A 14508-nucleotide genomic window follows, 5' to 3' on the forward strand; every position below is an offset into this window, starting at 1 on the left:
GCAAGGTGAGCATTTAGCCACTAGGCTCTCATGCCAGGTCCCAGTTTTCCGTTAGAAGTCATGCCTCTGTACTTCCCATCTCGTATTTCTGGATAGGGGACATGCTCTGAAGCTACAGGACTTCCTTAACACTGCAAAGACATTCTTTTTCCTCTTTCGGGAATCAGGTACCTGGAAGCTTCTCTTACATCACCCATGATCACCCCTGATCACAAAAGTGGCTATCACTCCCTCTACCCTCTAACCTGAAATAGCATTCTTTCTTCACAGTTACTAACAACTGACATTGGTACTTTCTTGATGGCCTATGCAATACAGAAAATAAGTGGTCACAGCAAACCTGGAGAATAATTTCCAGGGATAGTGTACATGTTAACAGGAAGGCACTAATAAGAAACCAAATTCAAGCTCAGAAACACTGACCCAAAATTCTTAAAAATAATAATAATAAAATAATAAGCAAGGGCCCAACTCTTAATTCCTAGCAGCTAAAGTCCTCATCTTGAAGGCACCAGGATCCCATATGGGCACCGGTTCTAATCCCGGCAACTCCACTTCCCATCCAGCTCCCTGCTTGTGGACTGGGAAAGCAGTTGAGGATGGCCCAAAGCCTTGGGACCCTGCAGCCATGTGGGAGACTCAGAAAGAAATTCCTGGCTCCTGGCTTTGGATCAGTGCAGCACTGGCCATTGCAGTCACTTGGGGAGTGAACCATCGGACAGAAGATCTTCCTCTCTGTCTCTCCTCCTCTGTGTATATTTGGCTTTCCAATAAAACTAAATAAAACATCTTTTAAAAAATAAGCAAGAACTCCAAGTGCTAAGAAGAGAATAAAAACACACCCCACCATTGCCACTAAAGATGAAGAAGTTAGAAACAAAGAAAGAAACGGTTGAAAAGCTAACATTGGTAAGTTTGTCCCCTGGAGTAAGATAGTTACATCTACAGCAGGAGCACTTTACTTTGGTCATGGACTATTTCGAAAAGGTGAATAAAGTTCTAGATTTCTCCCCAGAAAAAAATACGGAGGTATTCATTCCTATTTACTTTTAGAAGCCTTGAAATCCATCCATAAACTCCAAGTGAAAGATTTTTTTTCACTGCCCTTGTCAGACATACTATCTCCACAAGTAGCCTGATGTGAATGTCCTGCCCTCCAAGCATCACCATCGCGACAGATGCAGTGGCTTTTTTCATGAAAGACCAGCATCTGTTTTGATCTATTTATCACTAACAGCTCCTTCATTAAGCACAAGGATAAAGGACGCAACAGGATGCAGTTCACAGACACATATTGGTGACATGGACATAAAACATGTTGAAGAGGATGAAGAGGACAGCACAACTTAAATGCAAATAGACACTTTCTTACTAGCTAAACTTTGAACATAAGGACATTCGTCTTATTTTAGCAACGATTATCCAAACAGGCAAGCGTTGGCCCGGGGTCCATACACCTGAGTTTTAATGGACTCTATCACTAGCAAGTTGCTTGATCGAGAACCTATTGCTCAACAGAAGTTTAAGTATTATTTAAGCAGAAGCTTAAGTATGATTTACTCAGTAGATACATTCTTTAAGAGTAATACTTCATGTGAACCAAAATGTGTTTGGGGGCTGGTGCTATGGCTCAACAGGCTCCCAACATCCCATGTGGTTACAGATTCAAGACCTGGCTGCTCTGCTTCCCATTCACCTCCATTCTTTTCCTTCCTTTTAAGATTTATATATTTTTATTGGAAAATCAGATATACAGAAAGGAGGAGAGACAGAGAAGAAGATCTTCCATCAATGATTCACTCCCCAAGTGGCCACAACGGCTGGAGCTGAGCCAATCTGAAGTCGGGTCTTCCACGTGGGTGCAGGGACCCAAGGCTTTAGGCCATCTTCAACTGCTTTCCCAGGCCACAAGCAGGGAGGTGGATGGGAAGCGGAACCACCAAGATTGAACTGGCACCTATATAGGATCCTAGCACGTTCAAGGCAAGGATTTTAGTCACTAAGCTACTATACCAGGCCCAATCCACCTCCCTTCCACTGGCCTACAGAAGTAGTAGAGGATGTCCCAAAGCTTTGGGACTCTGAACCCATGTGGGAGACCCAGAGGAAGCTCCTGACTCCTGGCTTTGGATCAGTTCAGCTCTGGCCATTGTGACAATTTCAACAGTGAACTAGCAGATGGAAGGTCGATCTCTCTCTCTCTCTCTCTCTCTCTCTCTTTCTCTCTCTCTCTCTCCTTTTCTTTATAAATCTGCCTTTCAAATAAAAACAAATAATTCTTTAAAGGGAAAGAATATTTTAGAATTCTAATTGTGTTTTAAATATAAGAATTCTGAAACGAAGTCCTGTTGTGGTACAGATGAAGCCACCACCTGCAACACTGACATTCCCTATGGATGCTGGTTCAAGCCCCTGCTGCTCCACTGCTGACCCAGCTGCCTCCTAGTGGGAAAAAGCAGTGGAAGGTCTGCATCCATGTGGAAGCTCTGGCTTTGGTCTGGCTGAGCCCTGGCCATTGCAGCAATGCATCCAGTAAAACGATAGAAAATTCTTTTTCTCCTTTTCTATCTTCTTTTTCCCCTTTCACAACTTTGACATTTTAAAAGAAACAAAGCTTTACAAAATAAGATTGAAATAAGTGCGTTCATAAAGTATGTGATAAAAAATGGTCACCACAGCTATTTTAGTGTACTACATATTTAACAAAATTATTTTAAGGATGTTTTCAGTTTATCTAATAGCTATTTCTGAGATAATACAAAAGATAACTCCTGGGGAAAAAATATAACATGTCATTCAGGAGTAAACAAATGCCCCCAAAATAACGAAAAATATATGATCATTAATGTAAACATCTGTTGACATACATGTCACATTTATTCATCCAACATCATTTCAATAAGATGAAATTTTCTGACTGAATAATCCTAGGCAAATCTGGTTTCCTAGCCTTTTCAGCTCTCTCTTAACTTTCCATAGTGAGAGATTTTAATTTTATATAGACAGGGAGGAACAAGAAAAATTTACAAAGCAGAAAAAAATCAACTAGAAAACCATCATAGCTTTTAAGGCCATTTGCAGTGAGAAGTAACAGCCTACAAAGCTCAGCAGCTCCAAAGGTTCTCACTGCATAATAACTTAGTCCTAATGATGATATTAGGTCATCAAGAGAAGTGGTGCTGGGCCTGCTGTTGTGGCAAAGCATGTAAAAGCCATCAACTGCAATGCCTGCATCCAGTAGGTGCCCTGGTTCAAGTCAGTCGCTTCACTTCCAATGCAGCTTCCTGTTAATATGCCCAAGAAGGCAACAGAAAATGACTTAAGCCCTTCAGATCCTGTACCCATGTAGGAGACCTGGAAGAAGCTTCCACCTTCAGACTGCCAGTCCTAGCTGTCAGGGCCGCTTGGAGAGTAAGCAATCTCTCTGTGTAAGCTTCTCCCTCTAACTCTGTAACTGTGCCATTTCAAATCAATACAATAAATCTTTTTCAAAAAATAAAGAAAAGTGGCACTGTTACCACTTGAAATACATTATATATTTTAGAATGGCTTCTCAGGAGATGAATGATTACATTTTCATACAAAATTTTCATTCTTAAATGTAATAATTTTCTAAAAATTTTACTCATTCTCAGTAAATTTATTTTCTGATTATGCAAAACATATGAAATACTCATATTGGTAAAACACTACCTACAGATGTTTGTCAGGAAAAAAATAGTCCTTTGATTATAATAAGTTATCATGTAATTTATTTGAAGTGATCCAATTGTCAAGTGTGATGTAGGACAGGAAATATTGTCATGAACTTGACGCGGTGTTTTACATGGTGTCAACGAAGAATCTGGACAATTCCATCTTTAGGGGACAATTTTTTGATTCCTGAATCAGCTATCCACTTCTCTTTACCTACATCAGCAGAGTGGCAAAGCACATGGGTGGTTTTTCAAGCTCAGGAGCCGAGAATCACCAGTGAAGTGTCAGAAAGCAAGGTCCCATAGGAAATAACTGTCGTGAGTTGCTTCTTCAAGTAGTCTTACCTGTTTCTCCCAGAATCTCTGAATCCTTTAGCAAAAGGGTTTCGGTCAATTTTTAACCTGGTGATCTAAAAATAAACACATAAACATGAATTATCTTTATGTTGGTTAATTTTTTTTTCAGCTATTCATAGAAACGTAACAAAAACCATTCTGTGAATAACAGCTGTTGTTTTTATTTAGTTTCTTTTTAGTTTGGGAATTAAATTGAAGTTTGATACAGGACATGGCCTGGCAGGCAGATGTGTGACCACCTGACTCACTTTTAACAACCAAGACTTGCCCAATGTGTGACTCCATAAACTCTCTTCAGCTCACTTTATTTGTCCCAATGTGGTGATAAATCACTTTCCTGGACAGACATTGAAATGGAAAACTGGGCAATAGTCAAGTTCATGGTATGTGACACACAAAAGACATAAAAAAAAACACTTGATGAATGAATGAGTAAATGAACAGTGGGCAAGTGAGTGAGCTATGAATGAATGGAGTCAGTTCAAGTCAGACAACAAAAGACAATCCTTGTCAGCCTGAAAGACTCAAATAATCATCTTTATGTCCCACTTCTCTGAAGCTGTGCCTTTCCAGCCAGTGAAAATTGTTCATTTAATGACCTGAAATGTCCAGGTAAAGACAATAAGTAGCTAGACTTGTGCCAGGTTTTACTGAGAGTAAAATGTGAGACCAAGTGAGGCACGATGCAGCACATCTCATCCAAGACTCATGAGAAGTCAGAACAGTCAGCCTCACTCAGTAGGCTGAGCAAACCAAACACATGCAAATGGGTCAGCAAAGACAGGTTCTTGGGGGCATCTGGGTCGTTTCTACTCAGGACATAAATTCCACAACCCACTGCATTGCATCTTAGTCCCAACAAACACGACCCACCATTGTATAAATGACCTCTGTACCTCTAGAATGGAACAAGCCTGACCAACATATTCCATATGTGCTTAGTGTTTCTGCTTTTAGCCTTGAACATGAGCAGCACATTGATACCTTTGTGTCTCAACCAGATGTTAATGACTCACTATATTCAAGCAGTGGAGACTGAGCACATAGGTGAGGGCTAGGAAGTTTAACAAACAAGGAAAGGCACTCTCAACGGACCGGTCATTCCAAAGTAAGGAAATCTCATTATTTGAGATCATCTTCGTTTTTCTGATTATTGCACAACCTACCACTAAAACAGCTAATGTTATTTCCTATGTTACAAATCTTTCCTAGTCCCTCTTCTATCTCAGTTCATCACAAATGGAATTTGCAAAAGCCACAGCATTTTAAAGATCTTTAAAATGCAATGTGAGATTCTGACCAACAGACTCCAATTTGAAAGAACCATTCTGACTGCAAGGTTATTTTTTCTCCTGAAACACTCCTTGCCTCTAGACAGGCACACTAATAATGTAGCAAAAGCAATTTTACATCTATTTTATAGACCAGAGCAGGGCCTGAAGGTTTGCTTTTCTGAAGTCCGGTGTCTGCCATGTGAATACTGTATTGAGTTTAAAGAGTATCACTGTTTTTCTGTGTTTGACTTAAAATCAGTTTTTTCTTCCTCCATAATCCACAGCAATAAAACATGCACCATATTTTCTTTTCAAGTTGGAGTTATAATATTTTATTTTCTCTTTCAAGTTGGCTTATCCTGTCCAACTCATTTATGATAGCAGTTACTGATATATGGTTGTGCTGCCATGTTTGGGGGGCCTCTGCAGACCCTTATAAATATAATGACATTCTACTTCATGGCCCTGACAGAAATGGCTGCAAACCTACTTTCCACAACTCCTTGGAATCCAGGCCAAGGGATCTACAAAGAAATTTAATAGACAAGTATCACCAAATGTGAGGAATAATGACACTTCTACACTCAAAGTTTTAACATGAGACTGAGTACACTTTATGAAGAGTGTGTTTGTGCCACTCATTATTCATCAAATGTTTCTTATATACAAAGCAACATGCTGGGTAACACAGGTGATACAGAAATATGGACAGTACGTAGATGGGCCTGCAGTGTCAGATTTTACTCCACAAAGCTTATAATCTAATGGGGGAGAGAAAACAAATATGTGCACTAACATTACAATATAAAACACAAGGTGATAAAATACACAATAAAGACAAAGCACGAGGGGAGCTTAAAGGAAGGAGTAATTACTCCAAGTTGAAAGGCTCTGAGGTTTCACATTGGAGGCAGTGTAGGACCCAGGACTTGAGGCCATGTAGAATTTTAGTGAAAAATGTAAGAAGAAGGGAAAAGGACAAGAGAAGCATTCTGTAAAGCCCTGTGTAAACCAGAACATCAAAATGGAAAAAAACAATGCATATTCAAGAAAAATGGGGGAGCCCAAATCTACCAAGCCTAGACCACAAGAAGAGGCTCAGTGAGAAAGAATGCCAGAGAGAGGCTAGCAAGAGGCCACATGGTGTAAAACTTTCATTTCTCGGGCATTGCAGTTACTCAACAGTAGGAAAGAGCAATTTCAACTGAACAAATCAAATAAGATCACAGTTGATGCTGGTACATAACAGCAGCTACAAATACAAAGGAAAACTAAAACAATATTTTGGAGAACTAAGGTGATGCATTTTTAACCTCAATAATCCTTAGTTTAGTCCCACAGTTCCCACATTAAGAGCAGCCCGCTTGACCCAGGCCCCAATAATACAGAAAGAGAAGTCAATGACTTACTGCCCCATGACAGATATGGATATGTTAGAGGGTGAATTCTCATCAGATAAAACTTGAGAGTAACAACACTGCCTGGCTCATACCCCAGTGGAGTATGGGAAAGAAGCAGACAAAAGGAAACAGATCTCATGTGTCTGAGCTCCCCCATTCAAATCAAACTCCAGGAGTGAGCTTGGACTCACAGGGAACCAACAGTGTGACTCCCATACACAGCTGGGGGTGGCTGCAATCAAGTAAAGCTGCCATGTAACCTGAGCAAACAGAAAGAGGACGGAGTGTGAATTTCCAGGCCTTCCCAGCCTTCTGTAGTGGGGAAAGACTCAGATGTGCTCACATGGTATGGCCAGGAAGGCAAGGTGGCCATGTCACAGAGGAGCTTCTGTATTGTCAGTACCCAAACAAAGGACCTGGGTGAGACCCAACAAGAGACTCAACCAGGAGATCTACGAGCTCTTGCTGAGGCCACAGGCAGAGCACAACCAGGGCACTCCCTTATCAGTAGAGCATATCAAAATCAGGAACCCCAGAAGAGTCCAAATCAACACCTCCAATCAGGGAGCCCAACTGACCAAAAGACAGGCCCCCAAGCAGCCATGAGGAACTCAAGTCTCTTATTTTGACCGTGCAAAGAGGATGCAGTAACAGAGAAGAAAAAAATAATAATAAAAAAACCTCACTATTTACTCCAAATAAGTTTACATGACAAGCTATTTAAATCAAAATAGAATTGAAAAGCTACAATTCTTCCTACCCTATCTCCAATACAGTGACCACGGCTTTCATGAAAATCAAATCTTAAAAAAGTTTTTTAAAATGAGGAAAAAAACCCACAAACAAATTCATATATATGTATGTATATGTACACACACACATTGTATGGAATAACTACTCAGCTATTTAAAAAAAAAAAATGAAATACAATTGATTGCGGCCAAATGGGCCGAACTGGAGACGATTATGCTATGGGAAATGAGCCAATCCCAAAAGGTCAGATATCATGTTTGCTCTAATATAACACCCATTAAAAATACAAAACAACAGCAACAACAAAGAGGAGAATAAACACATATAAGCCCACAATGGAAGACTGTAATGCAGATCAGAATACCAGGAATCAAGGAAAATCAACAGAATGCATTTCTACAAAAGAATGCGGGTAGACATACATCTAATTGTAAGATATTGTGCCCTGATGAGGCTCAATGCTAACAAGGCTAGGGGGAGTTTTTCACATGATCCCAAGGAATGGCTCTTTCTTGTTTCAATTTACAGTAAAATGATGTCAGATCTAAGTATTTTACCTGTGATTTTAGCTTTTTGTACTTCCTAGCTATATGCACCTTTCTCAACAAGATCTTGTGATGTAATGTATTCATCAATCATCCATAAGAGACTGATGGTAATCACCTGAGATTGTTAATGTCCCTTTTAGCACTGCTGTTGCTTCCTCTCACAAATAATGAACTTTATTGTACTTTACTGTACTTTCATTAGTACCACATGGGTCACACACCAGCATCTACTCCTACACGAAAAATCCTGACACTCTTTTTCACCAACCTAACATCATGCTGATATCTTTGTTACATGTTCATTAACTTCATGTGGGTGAAAGTTCATTATTTTTCTCCCCGTTGTGGACTATGTACACTGGCTCTGTATTTAACAGAATATATCATGGAAGTGTAGCAGAAATTAACATGTTCATAAGTGGAGACAGAGAATATGTCTCTGTGCATACAGTACAAGGATGAGCAAGACGGCTGATACTGTCCTGACGACCAGATGTTGAACTCTCCAACACTGTCCACACCTATTGTTGGGAGACAATTCAATGATAGCATGATGGACATGTGAAAGTTCATGAAAATTGGAAGGGAAATCATTGGGGAGGGGAGGGAACTTGGGGAGTGGAGAAGGGAAACCCCAGGGCCTATTAAACTTTATCATAAAGCAAAATAATAATAAAAAAAGGAAAAATAGAACTTCAAACTAATAATGAGAAAGCATCAGATGAATTTGAGTCAAGGGGCCATTTTATAACATATTAGCTGATAGTTTTAAAAGTGGCAAATAATGAAAGATAAGGAAAGTTAGAGGAACTGTCACAAATTTGAGTAAAGAAAACTCGGTAAGTGCAATGTCCAATCCTGAACTAAACCTTGTAACTAAATAAGAGTATCAGGGATCAATGTGAAACCAGTAAAATCTGTCGTTTGGTAATCAGAAAAAAATGAGTTAAAAACCTCTCACAAAAGAGAGAAAATTATGTGAAAAATCATCTATAGAAAATCACACACACACACATATATTCTGTACACACACATTAGTCTTGCATGTGCCTATAATTCCTTTTAGTCTGCACTTTCACTTTGCTAATAAATCTTACTCCTGGGGCTGGTGCTATGGCATAGCAAGTTAATCCCTCACCTGAGGTGTTGGCATCCAATATGGGCAGGATTCCCAGCTGCTCTACTTCCAAGCCAACTCCGTGCTAATGATCTGAGAAAGCAACGGAGGATGATCAAAGTCCTTGGGCCACTACACTTACATGGGAGACCCAGCAGAAACTCCTGGCTTTGGATTGGCTCAGCCCCAGGCCATTGTAACATTTGGAGAGTGAACCAGTAGATGGAAGATCTATCTCTCCTCTCTGTATAAAATCTGCCTTTCAAACAAAAATAAATAGATCTTTAAAATATAAATAAATAATCCTCTGATAACCATTAAAATGAGAGGATTGCACATATACATATGCATTCATAAATTGCATATTCATGTATGTGAAAATAAACATATAATTACATACTTACACTACATATATACATATATGTATGCATGCATATGACACATCTAAGTAATTTCCAGTGCTAAATAATAATGACAGAGTTAGCCCCAAACACAGCTGTCTGCCTCCACCTTCTCAATCTTAGACAGGATGTTCCCCTGACTAACATACTCAAAATAGACTCAGAAATGGTATTCCTTTGGTTTTGCCCCCATCCAATCTCTGGTCTACACCGAAGCCTGAGGGATCTGTGACACCACATAGCTAGACCATGTCATCCTCTTTAGTGGCTTCTATTGGTCAGCTCTATATCCAGGCTCCATCAGCCTCAGGGCCAGCACACCCTGGCCCTGACTCACTCTCTAACCGCACCCACTCTCCTCCACTCTAACCCTCAGCTCCAACAAAACTGAACTGCTCTCAGTGCCAGAAGGCATCAAGGTCTGACCCTTCCCAGCCCCTCAAACTTCCTGCGCCAGATATTCTACATTTCACATAGCTGACTCCTCAGCCTATGTTTCCATCTAAATGTTTACTGACAGATTATCTTCACTGATTATCTCTCTAAAACAGAACCTTTCTATTCTCCTTAACCACACTCTTTTTATTTCTCTTTTTATTTCTTTTTATTTTATTTGCTTTAAAACAAGTTGATAACTATATATTCTTATTTATGTTTGTATTCCTTTATTTGAGAAGCAGAAACAAAGAGAGTTTTCATTTGCTGCTTTACTCCCCAACTGCCTACATTATCCAAGGCTTGATCAAGACAAAGCCAGGAACCTGAAACTCAGCCAGGTCTCCCACACTGGTTTCAGGAACAAAACTACCTGTGCTATCATCTGCTATCATCTGCTGCCTCCCGGGGTGTGCATTAATAGGAAGATTGAATTGAAATTGGTGCAGAGATGTGAATCTACATATTTTGATGTGATGTCAGCATCTTAACAAATAAACCGAAACTCAGCCCTACATATTTATTTCTTAACATACTTATTCACTGTCCCTCAGGACCGAAAGTAAGAAATACTATTTAGGCATCTGACACTGTGGCACATGAGCACCAGTTCAGGAACAGATTGCTCTCTTTTCAATGTACCCAAGAAAGCAGCAGAGGATGCCGCAGTACTTGTGCCCATGCCACTCAGGAGGGAGACCTGGGCAGAGTTCCAGACTCCTGACGTTGGTATGGCCAGGCCCTGATTATTGCAGTCATTTGGGAAGATATCTCGCTCTTTCTCTCTCTCTATAATTGTACCTTTCAAATAAAATAATTATTTAAAATCATTTTTTAAAACTACATCTGTGTTATATACTATGTTACTAAACAGAACCTAGAGTGACACACTTTTCATACACAATGAAGCAGTTAATGAACTAATGAATTAACTAATTAATGACAATGTATAAACCAGAGCTGACTAGTCCCAAAACCATGACAAACTTTGGGAAATCTAGACCAAACACCTCTTTCAATTCTACTTGCTTTCACTGCAGGCATTATAGACAAAAATCTTAAATATCCTTGCAGTCAGAGCAAAGTCCATTAGTAATTTCCTGTGCAGCTAAAGCTATTCCACAGCAGTCATGTTCAAACTTGGTCCAGTGATAATGAACACATGGAAAATACAGAGATTGTCAAAGTGTTTTTCTTCACTGATTTTATTTCCATCGCTTTACACTGATCTGTGTCATCTGAATTATTGAAGGCTGTGCACATAAGGGGGTGATTGTTGGCTTGCCACCTTTTATTTTAATCGTTGTCACTGACTTTTCTGTCCAGGAATATAGAAGCAGTTAAAAATGAAATATAGTTTACAATGCACAGAACAGACACAAATAGCACAGCCTACAAAGGAAATGAAACTTGAATATCCTGAGTATGGTTTTACAGCACCAAAGTTAAAAGGGTCTACCTTATTAACACGCTCTTTGCTATTTTTATTCTTTTACCATGTGCTTGAAAGGCTTTCCATTGGGGGACAAAATATAAAATGAAAAATATTAGCCTGCATGAAAAACAATTCTGCACTGATTTTATTGGAAAGTTAGAGTAAAACTGGCACAATAGTTTAGAATATAATGAGTGACTCAGAAAACGATTTTCTGGCTGTGGTTTCAGACTTCCTATCTGGTTCTTGTGGCCAATTCTCATCAAGAAGTAAGACTGTGTTACCTGAATAAACTACGTGTTTTTCAAATCTAATTCCTTGATTCGGGGGAAAAATTACCAATGTTCTCTAGCCTTTTGCCCTTACACCAGACAAGACTTTACATTGGAAATTTCCCACTAATTCCATGAAGACATGTTGGCATCAGCATCCTTAAAAAAAAAAAGCAGAGTCCAATGTCGTGATATTACAGGTAAAACCACTGCCTGCAATACCAGCATCTCATATGGGCACTGCTTCATATCCTGACTGCTTCTCTTCCAGTCAGAAAACATAGGAGACAGAGATGGAAAAAAAAAGAAAGTAACTTATAAAATAATGCATGAAAATAGAAACACGTTCTCCACATTTCACTACTTATATCTAATGAAGTAGACCACAGATACATAAGAAAACGAATAGTGGAGGTGAATTCGCTAGTCATTCACTCAAATACGTGGTTATTCAGCAAGTATATATATAGTTCTGTGCACTATGGGGTAGAATATCTTAGAATGATGGACATGTGCTTCAGAATATCATAGACCAATTCTGATACATTCCCCAAGATCAGAAAAATGAAAAATTAATATTCCTATTTTCTATTCTGCCAAGTTAAGTGAGTTAATCCCTATGCATTCTCTCCCATTACCCTATTTTATGAAATAGGTGATATCTTTGAATCACAAAAGTAGAAAGGACAAAATGGAATACCACAAGTCTATTAAACTGATTGTTTATAGCAAGTCCCTACATTGTCTTTATTATTCTCATTTTCCAGCGGATCATAAAAAAAAAAAACCCTTCTATACAGAATGCTACTGAATCAGACCAAAGCAATGATTTGCAAATAATACTGACATAATGTGCTTCATGAAAGGTATCTTAGCCTGTCAGCTGGAATTTGAATCTCTTCAGTTCTGACTGGCAGTTTATGCCATATTTCATACATAGCACAACGTTATTCTTAAACACCCAAAATGTAAAGAGGAAGATTGTACACAAGCACATAACTTCCAACACAATAAGAGCTGTGAGGCACAAGGCTTGTGAGACATTAAACAGTAAAGAAATTCGCAACATAGTGCTTTCACCAAACCTGAAGAAGTGGAGGGGGTAGATAGATAAAAAGGAGTGGGAAATGCATTCCTGGAAATGGAAACAGTATATGTGTGCAAACACAAGGCAGCTACAAAGCCCAGGTAACAGCAAAAACTCAACTTGCTGAATGCACTCCTGTGATGGGTATGATGGGGAAAGAGAAAAACTGAACCTAAATAGTTGTTATCAGTCTTAGAGCACCTTTGAGACATTTGGTGCCCAGCAGTTGAACCACAGCTTGAGATGTCCATATACCACATCAGACTGCCTGAGTCCAGGTCTCAGCCCTGCTCCACATCCCAGCTTCCTGCTAGTACACACCCTGGGAGGCAGAAAGCGATGGTGCAAACTATGTGATTTCTTGTCATTTATATGGAATTTAGTTCCTGGCATCTGATTTTTTTGCTTGCCATACCCTAGCAATTGCATGTATTTTGGAAACAAACCAATAGATGGGATCTCTCTCTCTCCCACCTCTACCCTTCAAGTAACTTAGTAAATATATACAGATAGAGGTTTTTTTTTTTCTCAAAAATGACACAATCAGCACTATGCTTTAGAAAGATGCAGCTTTCAGTGCTGTAGGATTTGACTTGTGAGACACTAAACTTGCCGTTCAGATCCTAATTGGAGGCTATTCAAAGTCCACGGGCAGTGAGTCAGTCCAGAACAAGGACGGAAGCAGTGAGTTTGGGAAGAAGAGATTCTGTCTGTAGACATGACAAAGCTTCCTATAAGATGGGATGTGGGGGAGAGGCAAGCATCTTGCCTGCGGAATGTGGCAGAAGGCAGCAAGGACACAAGCTTTAACAGCAGGCAGGGTTGAGAAGAGACACAGATGAACAGAATAGTTAGAAGTATTTTGTTTATCAGCAAGAAAACACCAGGTTCTCATCTCTCAAATATGGACATGCTAAATACGTGTTCAGCTAGAATGTTGTAGGATATTTTTAAGTTTATCAATATGAATTTCTGGTAATTTTCACTGGTTGAAAATCATGTGTCAGTTGCCTCAGTTTGAAGACAATAAATTTCTCCAAATCCTCATTTTAAAAATAATGTAGAGATGCAGGAGCAACGGCACAATAGCTTGAGCCTTCACTTGCAATGTCCTATTGCATACTGGAGTGCAGTTTAAAATCATACCTGTGTCACTTTAACCCAACTTCGTGCTGACACGTGCTGGGAGGCAGCAGATAATAGCCAGAACATTGGGGCCTCTGCCACCCACATGGTAGACATGAATGCAGTTGGACTCTCTGGCTCCAGCCTCGCCTTGTCCTTGCTGTTACAGTGTTAAAGTGTCCTTGCTTTTGAGCAGTGAACCAGTGGCTAGAAGATACCTCCTCTTTCTCAATCTTTCTTGCTCTCACTCTCGATCACTCCTTCAAGTAGATGAAAATAACTAAGTAAATAGGCTTTATTAATCATGCAGAAAATAATGGAATAAATTTGAATTCCAGAGTTATAAGAGACTTTGGAAGGCATCTGTCAACTCCTCATTTTCTAGAAAAAGACACAGAAACCTGAAAAGAGAAAATAAATTTCCCAGAGAAACGTTTTGGCATACAGGACAGGCGTCCTGTTTCCAATTGTCTTTCCCATTACTGTCTGTGGAACAGAACCCTACTTCTCATTGGAAAGACTGGGTAGCATTCCAATGTGACTATATTTTCTCTATTGTCCCTCCTTGTTTATGTTCCTCCAAATTTCCTGAGATCACTGATGACCTAC

The 14508-nt window shown here is 39.5% G+C and overlaps 1 protein-coding gene across 1 annotated transcript in view; it reads right to left on the reverse strand.

Annotated features, from left to right (window-relative positions):
- TBX15 (T-box transcription factor 15) overlaps nt 1-14508 on the reverse strand; it is a 121159-nt gene that overhangs the window by 25443 nt on the left and 81208 nt on the right. The window contains exon 6 of the mRNA XM_040998681.1: nt 4041-4105. Within this exon, the coding sequence (XP_040854615.1) occupies nt 4041-4105 (65 nt within the window). The remainder of the gene's footprint in view (nt 1-4040; nt 4106-14508) is intronic.

Source organism: Ochotona curzoniae, unplaced genomic scaffold, assembly GCF_017591425.1.
Source record: "Ochotona curzoniae isolate NIBS_2020 unplaced genomic scaffold, NIBS_Ocur_1.0 scaffold_1037, whole genome shotgun sequence".
Taxonomy (NCBI): Eukaryota; Metazoa; Chordata; class Mammalia; order Lagomorpha; family Ochotonidae; genus Ochotona; species Ochotona curzoniae.